The following is a 17,416-nucleotide window of genomic DNA, read 5'->3' as shown; positions in this document are numbered from 1 at the left end:
TTGTTATCTGATTTTATTCATTGAAGGGTTTTAATTTTATAGTAATGAGCCATGAGTAAAGATCGTCAATTATGGTACATCTTTAATATACAGCTGGTTAAGGTATCCATGTATCGTTCTTGCACTGGTTGCAACCTTTGCTGTCTATACAAAAGGAAAACATGTCACAATTTACAAAGAATCTGTTGGCACAAACTTGATTAATGTTTACTTACTATTTAATGCTATTTCTTTAGTACATATTGTTTCATATAATTCTTTACCATATTTACCTTCGAAAGCTGTCCAAAAATGTACAGTTGTTATTATATGCATTTAAAAATGCTGCCATATCTTTAGCTGACCAACCATCTTGCTTGCATGATTCAATTATCTAAATAAAACATGTAACAGTGATTGTACATATATACAGTGGATCACTTTATACTGTAATACATTTTAATTAATAGTACAGATCCATGATCTCTCAAAATTACCAGAATTGTACGGTTTACGAAATCGGTTGCATCTAATTTTGGTCTTGATAAAATCAACTTCCGGAATTCTGTATGGTGCGCCGCTAGAGCTATACTTTTTAAACCACCACAGATGGTAGAAGAGGGCAGGGGGAAATTGTGCATACCAGCTTACCTTTTCAACAACATCTAAAAAGAAATCCCGGAGGTCTTTTGAGTGGATCATATTACTGCCAATATTTATGATTCCTTTAGTTAAATTCTGAGAATGAAAAATACAATTAATTTTAATCACAGGCAAGTTACATTGTACTTTGGCAATGGTATTTGTTGTATTTTGTACTTAATATACCCAAGCACAATAAAACAGTTGATAAATATGTATTCTTGTTACCAGTTATTTCTTACCCTGAACTCTGCATCTACTTGTGAAAGCACTAAATCTGAAACTTTTCCTTTTAGAGTTTCACGAACAAGGCTGCAAAAATGAAACATTGTAAATGAAAATGTACAAATATACTGAATTCTAAACAAGAATTTTCAGCACGGAAATATTAGTAAAAACAATGCTACAAATGTTAACTATACCCTTTGTGTTGTTCACTACATTCTTTTTCTCCCAATATTTTTAGTTCTCGCAGGTCTTGAAGGAAATTACGATCAAAGTCAGCATCTAAATCCTCCTTAGCTAGTGAACCTGCAAAAATCAAATGAAACAGTAATCATACTGTAAAGCCAATGCAAGTGCTACAGCAATGGTAAGTAACAAAACAACTTTCTGCTTATGTTTAAAATACTATTAAAATTTGTCCATGATCTACTGTTTGTATTCTGGTAGGAATCGCTTGCTTACTTACTTGCCGATCCTACAGTCCAATTGTTCATCATTTTATCTGCACAGTACACAAAGTCATCAAATGTGACGAATGCCAAACGTTTTTTTCCCGTTTCAAACCGGTTATTTGCAAAAAACACAATTGCAGCATATTTCCTATTGAACAGAATTTTAAAGTTTTGGTAGGCAGAAAGTGTCAAGAGCAAGTCAAATTAACAATGTTTACATAAAACAAAAATTGTTTGACAGGACATGATAAGAGTGATCAAAGCCAATTCTTTATTCTTACTTACTTGGCTAATTCCTTTGAGAGAAGGAAGTTATCTGTGATATTTTTTATCATCGATCCCTGCATATCTTCAACAGCTTTAAATACTCGCTTAAAATTATCATACTGTAATTAATAATAAATATTCAATGTTGCTAATTGGGGTATGTTAGGTATGTTAGCAGAGAATTGTCAATTGTTATTTGGGCTAGAGGTACGACGAGCTTGTAATAAATAACTGTACCTGTCTACGGCAACTTTTAAGAGTAACATCTGTCTTTTCACTGACTTCATCTAAATCTTTGCGATGTCTACTTGACAGTTTCTTGCCTAGAATCTCTCTAGCAACAGAAGAATTCAAACTGTAATACCTAGTAACAAATAAATGAAGAAAAAAACTTTGTTTTAGATTAAATCAATCGACTCTCCCAATACCAATCTCAAAGGAAACTCCAAAACTACTGTTTTTTAATGGTCTGATGTAAACCAACTTTGCATGCTGTTGGGAATTCTTGCTTTTTAGGAAGATTTTAATTGAATTTATGGCACAAGAAATATTGTACTGTATTATACTAACTCCTGAATTAAAAATTCTTGCGTCTTGTGTGGTATTTGAAACATTACTTGATGCGAAAGTGATAGTGGATTCCGTAGGTACTTCTCAATTGCCATAAAATTACGGTAGTTGTCCTCAATATCACTGATTATATATTGCAATTTAACATTCGCAAACTTTCCTGATGTAAGTCTTGAGGCTTCTGTCACTGAAAAGTGAATGAATGATAAAATTGTTGGTTACTATACTACTACTCAGTCTAGGCCCATACTTCATTTCAAGTAAACGAAGACAAGTTTTCAGTAAATACACCTAATTCAAACAAATTGAGCAATGTTGTTGATGCATGAAGTAAATAATCTCTTTACTCCGTGGATGATGTGAAAGTGAGACAACAAGGCGCCTCCCCCACCTCCTCCTTCAATTCCATCCCATTATTTTGTATTGTGTAATAAGCTCTAGAGGGCTTGTTTCAGTCTACCCACCACCCACCCAGACGCTTGTGTCAAGCTAGCCGACAATAAGCCAGCCGACAATAAGCCAGCCCACTTTTATTTTTTCCAGCCGACAATAACTATGAAACGCCGTTTGTGTATTTTTTACATTTTCAGTATTGCTTACGGTTTTTATAGCATTAGAAATATTTGTGAGAAAATGGCGGATTGCTCCTGGGAGTCACTTGGTGGGATTATACTAGGGGACCTCCTTAATCATCCAGTATAAGTTAGAGTAGGACCGCTGGTCCCGTTTACTCAGCCCTCATCTTTTAAATCTGAGTGTAACTCAATTACGATTTTTATTATTATAGTGAAATTTGATACTGTATATGTGAGAAAACGGCGGATTGCTCCTGTAAGTCACTTGGTGGGATTATACTAGGGGACCTCCTTAGTCGTCCAGTATAAGTTACAGTAGGACCGCTGGTCCCGTTTAGTCAGCATTTATCTTTTAAATCTGAGTGTAACTCAATTACGATTTTTAATATTATAATGAAATTTGATACTGTATTTGTGAGAAAATTGCGGATTGCTTCTGGGAGTCACTTGGAGGGATTATACTAGGGTACCTCCTTAGTCGTCCAGTATAAGTTACAGTAGGACCGTTGGTCCCGTTTACTCAGCATTTATCTTTTAAATTTGAGTGTAACTTAATTACGATTTTTTATATAGTGAAATTTGATACTGTGTTTGTGAGAAAATGGCGGATTGCTCCTGGGAGTCACTTGGTAGGATTATACTAGGGTACCTCATTAGTCGTCCAGTATAAGTTAGGGTAGGACCACTGGTCCCGTTTACTCAGCTCTCATCTTTTAAATCTGAGTGTAACTCAATTACTATTTTTAATATTATAGTGAAATTTGATACAGTATTTGTGAGAAAACGGCGGATTGCTCCTGGGAGTCACTTGGTGGGATTATACTAGGGTACCTCCTTAGTCGTCCAGTATAAGTTAGGGTAGGACCACTGGTCCCGTTTACTCTGCCCTCATCTTTTAAATCTGAGTGCAACTCAATTACGATGTTTAATATTATAATGAAATTTGATACTGTATTTGTGAGAAAATGGCGGATTGCTCCTGGGAGTCACTTGGTTGGATTATACTAGGGTACCTCCTTAGTCGTCCAGTATAAGTTAGGGTGGGACCACTGGTCCTGTTTACTCAGCCCTCATTTTTTAAATCTGAGTGTAACTCAATTACGATTTTTAATATTATAGTGAAATTTGATACTGTATTTGTGAGAAAATGGCGGATTGTTCCTGGGAGTCACTTGGTGGGATTATACTAGGGTACCTCCTTAGTCGTCCAGTATAAGTTACAGTAGGACCGCTGGTCCCGTTTACTCAGCATTTATCTTTTAAATTTGAGTGTAACTTAATTACGATTTTTTATATAGTGAAATTTGATACTGTATTTGTGAGAAAATGGCGGATTGCTCCTGGGAGTCACTTGGTGGGATTATACTAGGGGACCTCCTTAATCGTCCAGTATAAGTTAGGGTGGGACCACTGGTCCCGTTTACTCAGCCCTCATCTTTTAAATCTGAGTGTAACTCAATTACGATTTTTAGTATTATAGTGAAATTTGATACTGTCTTTGTGAGAAAACGGCGGATTGCTCCTGTAAGTCACTTGGTGGGATTATACTAGGGTACCTCCTTAGTCGTCCAGTATAAGTTACAGTAGGACCGCTGGTCCCGTTTACTCAGCATTTATCTTTTAAATTTGAGTGTAACTTAATTACGATTTTTTATATAGTGAAATTTGATACTGTGTTTGTGAGAAAATGGCGGATTGCTCCTGGGAGTTAATTGGTGGGATTATACTAGGGTACCTCCTTAGTCGTCCAGTATAAGTTAGGATTGGATCACTGGTCCCGTTTACTCTGCCCTCATCTTTTTCTAAGTGTAACTCAATTACAATTTTTAATATTATAGTGAAATTTGATACAGTATTTGTGAGAAAATGGCGGATTGCTCCTGGGAGTCACTTGGTGGGATTATACTAGGGTACCTCCTTAGTCGTCCAGTATAAGTTAGAGTGAGACCACTGGTCTCGTTTACTCAGCCCTCATCTTTTAAATCTGAGTGTAACTCAATTACGATTTTTTATATAGTGAAATTTGATACTGTATTTGTGAGAAAATGGCGGATTGCTCCTGGGAGTCACTTGGTGGGATTATACTAGGAGACCTCCTTAATCGTCCAGTATAAGTTAGAGTAGGACCGCTGGTCCCGTTTACTCAGCCCTCATCTTTTAAATCTGAGTGTAACTCAATTACGATTTTTAATATTATAGTGAAATTTGATACTGTATTTGTGAGAAAATGGCGGATTGCTCCTGGGAGTCACTTGGTGGGATTATACTAGGGTACCTCATTAGTCGCCCAGTATAAGTTAGGGTAGGACCACTTGTCCCGTTTACTCAGCTCTCATCTTTTAAATCTGAGTGTAACTCAATTACTATTTTTAATATTATAGTGAAATTTGATACTGTCTTTGTGAGAAAATGGCGGGTTGCTCCTGGGATTCACTTGGTGAGATTATACTAGGGTACCTCCTTAGTCGTCCAGTATAAGTTACAGTAGGACCGCTGGTCTCGTTTACTCAGCATTTATCTTTTAAATTTGAGTGTAACTTAATTACGATTTTTTATATAGTGAAATTTGATACTGTGTTTGTGAGAAAATGGCGGATTGCTCCTGGGAGTTACTTGGTGGGATTATACTAGGGTACCTCATTAGTCGCCCAGTATAGGTTAGGATTGGACCACTGGTCCCGTTTACTCAGCTCTCATCCTTTAAATCTGAGTGTAACTCAATTACTATTTTTAATATTATAATGAAATTTGATACTGTATTTGTGAGAAAATGGCGGATTGCTCCTGGGAGTCACTTGGTGGGATTATACTAGGAGACCTCCTTAATCGTCCAGTATAAGTTAGAGTAGGACCGCTGGTCCCGTTTACTCAGCCCTCATCTTTTAAATCTGAGTGTAACTCAATTACGATTTTTAATATTATAGTGAAATTTGATACTGTATTTGTGAGAAAATGGCGGATTGCTCCTGGGAGTCACTTGGTGGGATTATACTAGGGTACCTCATTAGTCGCCCAGTATAAGTTAGGGTAGGACCACTTGTCCCGTTTACTCAGCTCTCATCTTTTAAATCTGAGTGTAACTCAATTACTATTTTTAATATTATAGTGAAATTTGATACTGTCTTTGTGAGAAAATGGCGGGTTGCTCCTGGGATTCACTTGGTGAGATTATACTAGGGTACCTCCTTAGTCGTCCAGTATAAGTTACAGTAGGACCGCTGGTCTCGTTTACTCAGCATTTATCTTTTAAATTTGAGTGTAACTTAATTACGATTTTTTATATAGTGAAATTTGATACTGTGTTTGTGAGAAAATGGCGGATTGCTCCTGGGAGTTACTTGGTGGGATTATACTAGGGTACCTCATTAGTCGCCCAGTATAGGTTAGGATTGGACCACTGGTCCCGTTTACTCAGCTCTCATCCTTTAAATCTGAGTGTAACTCAATTACTATTTTTAATATTATAATGAAATTTGATACTGTATTTGTGAGAAAATGGCGGATTGCTCCTGGGAGTCACTTGGTTGGATTATACTAGGGTACCTCCTTAGTCGTCCAGTATAAGTTAGGGTGGGACCACTGGTCCTGTTTACTCAGCCCTCATTTTTTAAATCTGAGTGAAACTCAATTACGATTTTTAATATTATAGTGAAATTTGATTCTGTATTTGTGAGAAAATGGCGGATTGTTCCTGGGAGTCACTTGGTGGGATTATACTAGGGTACCTCCTTAGTCGTCCAGTATAAGTTACAGTAGGACCACTGGTCCCGTTTACTCTGCCCTCATCTTTTAAATCTAAGTGTAACTCAATTACGATTTTTAATATTATAGTGAAATTTGATACAGTATTTGTGAGAAAATGACTCCCAGGAACAATCTGATAATTTCTCACAAATACTTCATCAAATTTCACTATAATATTAAAAATCGTAATTGAGTTACACTCAGATTTAAAAGATGAGGGCTGAGTAAACGGGACCAGTGGTCCAATCCTAACCTATACTGGGCGACTAATGAGGTACCCTAGTATAATCCCACCAATTAACTCCCAGGAGCAATCCGCCATTTTTTCACAAACACAGTATCAAATTTCATTATATAAAAAATCGTAATTAAGTTACACTCAAATTTAAAAGATAAATGCTGAGTAAACGGGACCAGCGGTCCTACTGTAACTTATACTGGACAAATAAGGAGGTACCCTAGTATAATCCCACCAAGTGACTCCCAGGAGCAATCCGCCATTTTCTCACAAATACAGTATCAAATTTCACTATAATATTAAAAATCGTAATTGAGTTACACTCAGATTTAAAAGATAAGGGCTGAGTAAACGGGACCAGTGGTCCCATCCTAACTTATACTGGACGATTAAGGAGGTACCCTAGTATAATCCCACTAAGTGACTCCCAGGAGCAAGCCGCCATTTTCTCACAAATACTGTATAAAATTTCACTATAATATTAAAAATAGTAATTGAGTTACACTCAGATTTAAAAGATAAGGGCTGAGTAAACGGGACCAGTGGTCCCACCCTAACTTATACTGGACGACTAATGATGTACCCTAGTATAATCCCACCAAGTTACTCCCAGGAGCAATCCGCCATTTTCTCACAAATACTGTATCAAATTTCACTATAATATTAAAAATAGTAATTGAGTTACACTCAGATTTAAAAGATAAGGGCTGAGTAAACGGGACCAGTGGTCCCACCCTAACTTATACTGGACGACTAATGATGTACCCTAGTATAATCCCACCAAGTTACTCCCAGGAGCAATCCGCCATTTTCTCACAAATATTGAATTTCTAATACTATAAAAACCTTAAAGATGTATTGTTCCCCAAAATCATGAAAAATAAAGATTTTTAAAATCGGACTTTGAATAGGCCATTTTGCAGTTTTAATGAAGTTGCTCACTTCCATAAGAAAAAAAACGGGGGAAAAATTATTTCACCTATAAAAAGACAAAATAAACAGTTAAATTACCCAAAAACTCATTGTCTTCCAGACAATTTGACCATTTTTTGCTTTAAATTACATTTTTCTTAGGTAAATAAATTTTTTTCAGACCCAATTTTTTGTGAGAGTGAATAACTATTATGTGACATTAAAATAACATATTCAACAAAAAAATTTAAAAAAATATTTTTTTAGGGGGACAATATATCTTTAAGCAATACTGAAAATGTAAAAAATACACAAACGGCGTTTCATAGTTATTGTCGGCTGGAAAAAATAAAAGTGGGCTGGCTTATTGTCGGCTGGCTTATTGTCGGCTAGCTTGACACAAGCCACCCAGACTTTGAAGATTAGAAGCAATTTATGTGTCAAAGGATTCGCACGCCGAGGAAAAGGGAGCTGTTTTGAAAGGAATTTTTTTTTGTGAAAAAGGTAATTTAACGGTGGCTAAATCATGTAAACATGTTACGTAATGGCCCAAAATTATATAATGTGGGTGTGAGAACAAATTTAGGTGAAAAATCGAAGAAATAACAGTGTGGTGACGAAACTGCAGTAGCGCCCTCTCCCCTACCTACCACCAAAGATTTATATAGCGGCACCGTTACTTACTACACTCTACGTACTCCTCCTACTGTGTGTCGCACCGTCCACGGTAAATATATACATGTCTAAGGCCTGACCCCAGGCCTATATAGCTAACCTACCTACTGCAGGTACTTACCTGCTTTTCCTTCTAGCCATAATCGAAATACATCTTTGTCAATTAATGTTATATTACCCACGAATACTAGAACTTCTGAATCCACCATTTTACTCCTCCTGTTTTATACGGATGCATTCAAGCGTGACCTGCCAAACGATTATGGAACGTCAATTGTGCATAAAACTATCCGTCGACAAGAAAATACTTTAAGGATGAAAGAAAACAAACTCACACATCCAGCTGCAGCATATTTATTTAATTTCTTTGTTGTTACAGTTTAAGCATTACTCATTTAAATCAATATAATTAGACTGATTAATATTATGTATGTATGTTTTATTGTTATATTTTATATTCTTTTCATAATAAATCATTAGACATTTTTCAAAAATAATATATTTTATTTTCTTAAAATTCATAATGAAAACGTAATAGATGCAAACACTGCTACACTACAACAATGAATAGTGCCCTTTGAGAGGACGCACACAATAATATTTATATTTTGCAAAACTATAATTTTGACAAATCTGGATTGCTGCTGCCTTCCACACCCATGATGTAAGACGGTTTAAAAAAGGGATCGTTAATTGCTGGGCGGTTCATAGTAAATTTCTTGATGTTAAATTCGGTCGCCTCCTTCATAGCCAGATCACTTAGTACTTGACCTATAACACTGGCAAACCTGAAAAATATTCACATATAATTGTAATGATGCTCGCACAATTCGTAAAGTTTGAAAATTCGACGTCACACAGTCAAGGATTGATTGTTGACGACCACCACTGTCATGCAACAACGATGTCTTTCAACATGCGTCGTGAATGGTTTTAAGTGGTGAATATAAGTAAACTTACTTATAGGCATGGCCGGCTCCGCAACAAACAATAACTTCTTTATTTCCTGTCCTGGCGCATGTATCAATAACAAAATTTCGATCCAATGTCATCGTGTAAAGACATGTTTTGGTGTACATTATGGGACCTACTGCCTGTCAAAAAATAAAACAGGTCACATTATAGCCAACATGCATCATCCAATAAGAAAAAAGCATTTTGAAATCGAGAATATGCGCACGCGTCGCAGTTACTCAGCACATAATGGGCACATTCAAGATGGGCACATTCAAGATGGGCACATTCAAGATGCAACATTTTGATAAAAGCTGCTCAAGTTGTATTTTTGTAAGTATAATAACATTTTATTTTGCTTTAATAAATTAATTTCTAGTACAGTATATTTATACTGGGAGAGTATTTAGAATTTCCTCTATCAAATTTATATTATAGATTATGACCTTTGGAAGATACTTTGAATGAAATTCATCTTGTAATCTCTCCCTTTTTTTATCAGGTGTATACGTTCGAGTTGACGGCGTGACAGGATTACCCAATGCATCAAGTCCTATTTTACTTCCAGAGTTACCATGTGATGGCAATCCATAGACGTCATACCGTCTATCGTGAAAGATGTAAACTGGAAACCTACAACGGAACATTTTTGTAAGTTTATAAAGTTCTTTGGAATTCAATTTGGTATTTTTGAAATAATTAAATAATATAATAGCTTTTTAAAAACCGTGAGACTGCGCGTCCGTAAATGTGGGATGACTGAGTTTACTGTGTGACGCCATGAGAGAGTGGTTGATTACCAAAACCAGCCTGCTCAAAGTTACACAATTGATAAAAACATGTGTTAAACACACGCACCTGCATACGGGTTAACTCACCGTTCTTTTGTAAATTCTCTAACATGTGGTGTTGCGTAATACGTCACTTGCTCTTGTGTTACGTTTACTGGGATTTGGACCCCAACGGATCCAAGGATATTATTAATCCAGGCACCAGCACATACGATGACACGTTTACAGTGGTAGACACCTCTAGTGGTATGTACCTGACGAAAGATTCACATCGATTAAGACAAGGTAATTAGATTGCCTTGATTAAGACAACAGTGACACCTCTCAAAGTTTGTAAAGGAAATTTATCTTGAAAACTTACCATCATGTGATCTGGCGCAATTTTTGATAGCCTAATTACGCTCACGTCAGATAAAATGTGAGCTCCATGTTTGCGTGCCATCTGCACATGCGTAGAGTTTCCTTGTGCGGCATCAACAAGACCGCCATCAGCTTGGTATAAACTTGTGATGTCTGAACCAACGGTCCACTGGGGATATTTCTGCCGCAATATTTCTCCGCTCAATTTCTCATAACTATTGAAAAATCAAAACAAAGTTGTGGAACAAAATTGATTATTTTACGGTCAATAAGTCGTACTAGACTCATTCGACATCATAACTATGGTGGACCGTGTCAGTGAATAATATTGATCACTTACGGAACATTTTGCTGACTCATAGCTTTTGCATATTCATTTAATGTCTTTTCGCCAACTGTCCCCTTTACAGCTAGGTTTAAGCTTCCAGTCTTATACACAACCTGTATCCCACTCTCCCTTTCCAACTCTTCCCAAGCAGCATATGCACCTCTTGCCAGTTCTGTATACACAGGGTCAAAGTACGATAACCGACTAAAATTTCCAACAATTTAAAGAGAGGATGTTATTGTTAGGATAGAATTTAAATATAGAGCTGCACTTCCTGTAATTTCAATTATTTGCGTTCTCAGCGCTTTTTATTGATATGAGTATCAGTGATGGTATTTTCAGAATGTGCATAAATAGACCATTATGTATTACTTACATAATTCTTGAATGGTCTTGTGATCCACCGTGGTCATGTCCCAATTTATACTGTTCTATTCCAAGAACATCTTTAAAAGATGAATTAAAAGAAATTGAGTTGGTGAAATAATACTGCTTTTTAAAAATCATGTAATGTTCAACATTACAATTGGGAATCAATATAATATTAGGGAATTTTAGATTGTCATGTCGTTTTCCTGTCACGTGCCGTGCACCTCAAAACAGGTTGGCATGCAGACCGTAGAACAGAAGTTTCAGTGTGTATAATAATAGAGCTATTAATTATTGCAATATAACAATAGTAGACCTAAAAACACCTCACCTCCACCTCTTTTAGCTAACCAATAAACTGCTGCACTTCCTATACCACCACAACCAACAACGATATAATCGTAGTGCGTCTTCGTAGTAGTGCTCATTTTGGGAACACTGTTTGATGTTTGTCTATGTTATTATGATAGAGCAGAACGAATCATTGGCACAATCAAAGAATATTGTTTGGGACTAGCTACCAATTAAAGTTACCCTGGATATTCAAAATCCAGTTTAAACCAGTTTGCTATTTAATAGACTATAAAGATAAAACTGAATTGTGGTTCAATGCTTTTTATGATGGGTCGCATACATATTATGACGTGATATTACTCACTGATAATATTCAGACTGCTGGGTTATGTATTATTTTAATATATGTTTCAAATGACAGACTTTAGGGTTATATATTATAAAGAAACCTGAAATGATGATAACAATGTTGCAGATTAATACCTGTAATCTTTATTATAGTAATTAGTAATATTAGAAAATCAGGGTAAGATAGCTCATTACAATTAAAACTCTGATATTATATTGTTAAAAATTCATTCATATTAAACTATAACATATTGCTTTAATCTAAATTGCTAATAAAACCATGCAGTTTAATAAAATATAATTAATAGTCAATTTTGCATCTTTATAAAAATATAGATTCAATATAATATATATGGTTTATTGCATCTAATTCATAAAAATATTCTCACAAAACAAAAAGAATTTAAAATGTTTACTGTAGATTGTGCACAGTGTTTAAGTACAGTATTTTAATGCTATTTATCAGTGTCATTAAACATAAGCATACATAGTAGCCATTAGCAAGTGCACATTGGTTATTGGACGTGGTACAACCAAGTTTCTTTATCCTGATGATTGGTACTTGACAGATGGTACTAGAGGTAGTGGTATCTCCATCTCTTTGCAAACAACTTCAATGCATTGCAATAGATGCTCCATATCCTCAGGAAATAAATGCCCAATATTACCAATTCGAAAACAATCTCTTTCTGTTAGCTTTCCAGGGTAGATAACTTGACCTATCATAGCAAATTTTAACTTGTAAGATTAATCAACGATTTGAAAAATTAAAGTAAGGGTGATTATTCCTGCTCAGCAGAAACAGGCCAAGTGTAAACATTTACCTTTATCATTTAGTCTTGTGTAAAATTCTTTAAAGTTGAAATTAGGATGCTGTGGGTAATAAAATGATGAAATAATATAGCTTTTATCTTGTGCCCTTAGCAGCTCATCAAAACCTCTGGCTTGCATTCCTTTCGATATTACATCATTATTCTTAGCATATCTAAAAAAAAACCATTTTAAATAATTCCAAAAAGACATATATCTAAAATACTGTATTACTCCACCCCAAGTCAAAACAAATCGATTTAGAAACACATATATTCCATCAGCTATCAGGTTGTATAATAGAGATTTCAAACGCTAGTACGCTAATTACTCATGTTTCTGTTACATTTGCCTGTATATTTTTTTATTTTAGTCTTGTAATTTATATCTCATAACTGTATATTTTTGCCGTTGTGACAATAAAGTTTTATCGTATCGTAAAAAAGGAATCATGGAGCTACAAGTCATCAAATGTGAGTACTTGCTCAAAAGTAATTAATATTAATGCACTGATGGTCTTAAAACCATTTTTATGCCACCATCATAAAGAGAGCGTTTAATTATAAACGAACCTCTTTCCTCTACTTTCTACACCACCCTCAAGTTTGAGTTCTTTAAGAGCTTGCTTAAAAGCCAGAATAGCATGAGTTGGTGGTGTGAAACGAAATTGTCCTGAATTATTCAGCTGCTTATCTTGAGATAACAAATCAAAACTTAAACTTCGAGCCCAGTCTAGTGAGAACAAACATTAAAATGATGGTAATAAAAACATAAGCCTCAAGCTCAACAAACGTTTAAAAGCTAAATGGAACAAGCCTTGGCTTTACTAAAATGTCATTCATTCATTTTTATACCTTCACATTTTTGCAATGATGTTTTCTTAGAAATAATGTAGGAGAATCCAGGTACTCCTTCCACACACTTGTTGGCAGAGCTTACAACAAAGTCAATGTTTGAGGCTTCTATGTCAAGGGGAACAGCACCAAAGCTACTCATGGCATCAACAAAAAAACTACAATCTGTGAACACAATATTATATACATATATCATATACAGTATATCAACATCAACCCTATTATATTCATATCAACTATAATTTGTACTGTAAATTAAAATTAATGTCAAAATTTAAGGTTAAATGAAGATTAGTTTATTATTTTGAAACGATACCAACATTTATGTTAAAACATGAATGGAATCGGTTAGAGTTAGGAATGCTTCAACAGAACAAACATCTGTATGAAACGAAATTAGATGATCCCTGTTCTATAAAAATTGTATGGTATTAAACATAAATCTTTAAATTTGGAAGGGGAATAATAATAACTAGACATTGTATTACCCAGATTGATTATTTACATTTATATAAATACCAACATGATATAATGCAAGCATAAATGTTGTAGTTTAGCAACTAAGTTGCTACTAACTTGGAGCATACATCTTGACCAGGTATCCTATATGTTGGACTGGATTTAGAGCACCAGAACTAGTCTCGCAATGAACTACACAAACGTTAGTCCAATCAGTTGAACCTGCTGCCATTATCTTCTTTACCATTTCAACATCGATCTGTTTATCCTCAGGGAAGTGTGCCACATGGCAATCTAGTCCGTGTGCGGCTGCAATCAGACCCATTCGTTTACCATACGCGCCATTTTCCAAGATTAACACCTTTAAAGAAGCTTGGGTTGTCATGCACACAACATACCAACAACATTTGTCACATTCTAATGTATGTTCAACTTATATTTTCAACTGCCTATATTATATTGCAATAGCAGCTATATTAAAGATCATCTTATCATATAGATAATCTTTATGAGACCGTAATCAGTCAATGTCAATACTACTCAGCTGTATTATTGTGCAATAAAATCTTACTAATTTTTTTAATGTAAACTTTTGTAAGTTGCTTGGAATTATTATATGAAATCAGAAATAAAATGAAAATCTTTCTTCAACAAATCGAACATGGATGTATACTTTTCTTAACGAAAAAATCACATAATTAATATATAATAATAATTATTAATTAATATTATTATTAATTAATGAATAAATATAAAGTTAACTATTTACCTTTCCATTTGTTTTTGGTGTTGTTGAGCTAAGCACTGATTCTACAGCATATGTACCACTCCCAGGTAACAAAGTACAAGTGAAATCATTACAACTTACACCTAAAAAACACATTTCACAGCTTATAATTCACTTTCATTAAATTAAATCTTTGGTTATCCTACAGGAAATGTATGTGATTTAGACTGAACACTCACTGAATGGACATCACATTCAATTCTTGTTGGAATGAACTCTACTTATTCTGAAGTTTTCTTTTGTAGTTCAAACAACATTGTTTGTTGGGCCAGCAACTTCTCTCATAAGGTTACTAGTGTTTTATTATATACTTTAAGTTGAAAGTTCATTAATAAACAAGTGTACTCTATATAACAAATAAATACAAAGTAATTTACAATGAAACTGAAGATGAAGGTTATTTATTTAATGTCAATAGGATATTCTATATTGTTTCATTGCCTGAAAACTAACCTGCAATTTCTAACAAACTGCCTCTAATTTCTGCCACAGTATCTATGAATTCGACATCTCGAGATCCGACATCTCTTAGCATTGCCTCCTTTGTAGACTGGCTGATACCAAGGGGACCAGGAGTGAACAATTTCTTATCTGAAACAAATACAATGGTAATTTTAATTTACAAAAATAAATTGATTTATTGTTTGGGAACTTTGGCACCTTTAGATAAATTATAAATAATATGACATTGCTTTGTGAAGTAAGTAAATCAACAATGAATCTTTCACAATATTTAATAATATAACTGAGAGTTCTGATAACCCTCTTTGATCCCAGAAAGATTGCATTCTTTTGTCTAGTTAGTATGGCCAGGGAGGTATAGTATAGTAGTAGGGCAGTATACCTCCCTCTGGTATGGCCATGGCCGCTTTGTACTTACTTTTTTATAGTCCTACTACTACTAGCCTACTTCACTACTACTAGGTCTACTCGAGTTTACACCCGATTCTATTAAAGTTAACCTACTTTCATTTGTTTTTAAATGTGCTGTACTGCTGCATCCACGATTTGCAAAAATCACAGACCTAACCAAAGGTATTCGCAAACCATTTGTAATAGAAATTCTTGAAAAACAAGAATACATTATTGTGTTTTGACAGCTTACTCAAGCATGAAGCATTAGACCTGAACAATGAAAGAGAGCGACAGATTGAAATAGGACGTTAGATACTTTCCTGAGGGCGCCACCACTTATATGGAGTGTATAATTTCGGGTTTTTTTCTCGTCAATCAATCAATCAATCAATTTATTTGGAAATTGCACCTTTACATCGGTGGCACACACAGTAAGTGGTGCATCCATATTAAACACAATTAACATAAAATGACGGATACGGATACTTAAGCTAATTTACAAAGTTAAAAGATTAAAAAAAAAAATTTTAAAATTAGTACTATCTGTGGCAATATTTGTCTGACATGAGTTGATACATCATTTTAGTTAAAGATGTATTGTCCCTTGAAACACAAAAAAATGAAGGTCAAAATATTCTAAATTTAAATTGGCCATATCAAAGTAATATTAAAGTTATTCACTTTAAGTCGAAATTTCGAGTCAAAAACAACAATTTTACGTAATTAAAAGCTAAATTAATTTGATTACATTTCGTCTGGAAAATCGTCGCGAGCGAAAGTAAACAAAGATTTCAAACCACGAGTATACATTATGCATGATGCTAATTAGGATTGTTTACAATTCTTCACGGTTGAGAAGGTGTTTTCACACAGATCGCGAGGAAGTTTTATGAGTATGCATACATAGTAGCCAAATAAGCGCGTTGCAATATAAGATATGTTTTGATCGAAAACTTTGACTGGAAGTCAAAGTTATTTTTTTAACCAAAAAACGTCTGTATTTCAGTTAAATGATTTTTTTTTCGACTAATTTTTGGTGAAAGTTAATAACTATTATGATACTTCAAAATGACCCACTTTTTTCCGAAATCTTTTATTTTTTATTTTTTTGGAATTTGACAAAGGGACAATACATCTTTAAATATATTTATATATATGCATAAAGAGGAAGTAGTTACAAAAATAATTGTTGATGATGCTATTAAAATTATAATGATAGACATTCACATAACGTCATAAGTTACTAGGAAAAAAAAAAAATCTTAACTATACTATAAAAAAAAATCGGTTTGGAGGCCGGTCGAGATTGGATGCATTAATATAATACATCGTGGAGACAGTTAGCAGATATTTATTTATCAAAAAATATTATTCATAAAATAATGATTAAGGAACGTAAGTCTAATGATATTAATACAAACTCCAAAAACGAAGTCAATTCACACTCATATTAAGCTCAAAGCTCATCAATCAAACCGAAGCTTAAAAACTATAAATGACAAAAAAAAAAAATTCCATCAGTGGAACCTTAAGAAATCATCAATACCGGGGTATACTACTTCTACAGTATAGAGTAGGAAATTAACGATTACAACGCCCTCATTTACGTATCGGCAAGAAAACTGCGGAATAGTCCATTATGCCTAACTCATTAACATTCCTCCTAAAATACGTATTACGTATTAATAATACAACAAAAAATAAATTAATTAAAAGATTTTTACCCCGTTTTACTTCTTTAGATAGATCAATAGATTAAATATAATAATATTTTCATCAATATGCCTTAATCAATATAGAAAAAAATTTTGATAGATATTTCGTTATTAATAAGATGGATAATGCGAGTGAATAATTATAATATTCGGTGCTGCGTGGTGTTGTTGAGAATTATATATACGTTCTTAATCAATATCTTTAGAATGTCA

The 17,416-nt window shown here is 34.3% G+C and overlaps 3 protein-coding genes across 3 annotated transcripts; all 3 read right to left on the bottom strand.

Moving 5' to 3' along the window:
* Positions 1 to 3: 3 nt before the first annotated feature.
* On the bottom strand, positions 4 to 8,529 carry LOC144851983 (acidic fibroblast growth factor intracellular-binding protein-like). Its single transcript, XM_078709661.1, has 10 exons — positions 8,401 to 8,529; positions 2,136 to 2,322; positions 1,803 to 1,929; positions 1,584 to 1,684; positions 1,313 to 1,446; positions 1,044 to 1,152; positions 864 to 933; positions 631 to 717; positions 273 to 373; positions 4 to 144 (listed from the first exon to the last, which is right to left on the bottom strand). The coding sequence occupies exons 1-10, from the start codon at positions 8,486 to 8,488 to the stop codon at positions 66 to 68; spliced, it is 1,083 nt and encodes a 360-aa protein (XP_078565787.1). The 5' UTR covers positions 8,489 to 8,529; the 3' UTR covers positions 4 to 65.
* A 230-nt stretch (positions 8,530 to 8,759) lies between these two features.
* LOC144851981 (monomeric sarcosine oxidase-like) lies at positions 8,760 to 11,569 on the bottom strand. Its single transcript, XM_078709659.1, has 8 exons — positions 11,413 to 11,569; positions 11,089 to 11,158; positions 10,725 to 10,916; positions 10,386 to 10,599; positions 10,112 to 10,278; positions 9,680 to 9,866; positions 9,240 to 9,373; positions 8,760 to 9,067 (listed from the first exon to the last, which is right to left on the bottom strand). The coding sequence occupies exons 1-8, from the start codon at positions 11,507 to 11,509 to the stop codon at positions 8,896 to 8,898; spliced, it is 1,233 nt and encodes a 410-aa protein (XP_078565785.1). The 5' UTR covers positions 11,510 to 11,569; the 3' UTR covers positions 8,760 to 8,895.
* A 328-nt stretch (positions 11,570 to 11,897) lies between these two features.
* On the bottom strand, positions 11,898 to 15,748 carry LOC144851980 (2-aminoethylphosphonate--pyruvate transaminase-like). The gene is made up of 8 exons (XM_078709658.1): positions 15,600 to 15,748; positions 15,087 to 15,224; positions 14,616 to 14,716; positions 13,964 to 14,207; positions 13,388 to 13,552; positions 13,106 to 13,265; positions 12,548 to 12,708; positions 11,898 to 12,442 (listed from the first exon to the last, which is right to left on the bottom strand). The coding sequence occupies exons 1-8, from the start codon at positions 15,715 to 15,717 to the stop codon at positions 12,267 to 12,269; spliced, it is 1,263 nt and encodes a 420-aa protein (XP_078565784.1). The 5' UTR covers positions 15,718 to 15,748; the 3' UTR covers positions 11,898 to 12,266.
* Between the last annotated feature and the right edge of the window lie 1,668 nt (positions 15,749 to 17,416).

Source organism: Antedon bifida, chromosome 9 (genome assembly GCF_963402885.1).
Source record: "Antedon bifida chromosome 9, ecAntBifi1.1, whole genome shotgun sequence".
Taxonomy (NCBI): domain Eukaryota; kingdom Metazoa; phylum Echinodermata; class Crinoidea; order Comatulida; family Antedonidae; genus Antedon; species Antedon bifida.
The sequence above is the reverse complement of the archived record's forward strand: the minus strand, read 5'-3'. Positions and strand labels throughout refer to the sequence as shown.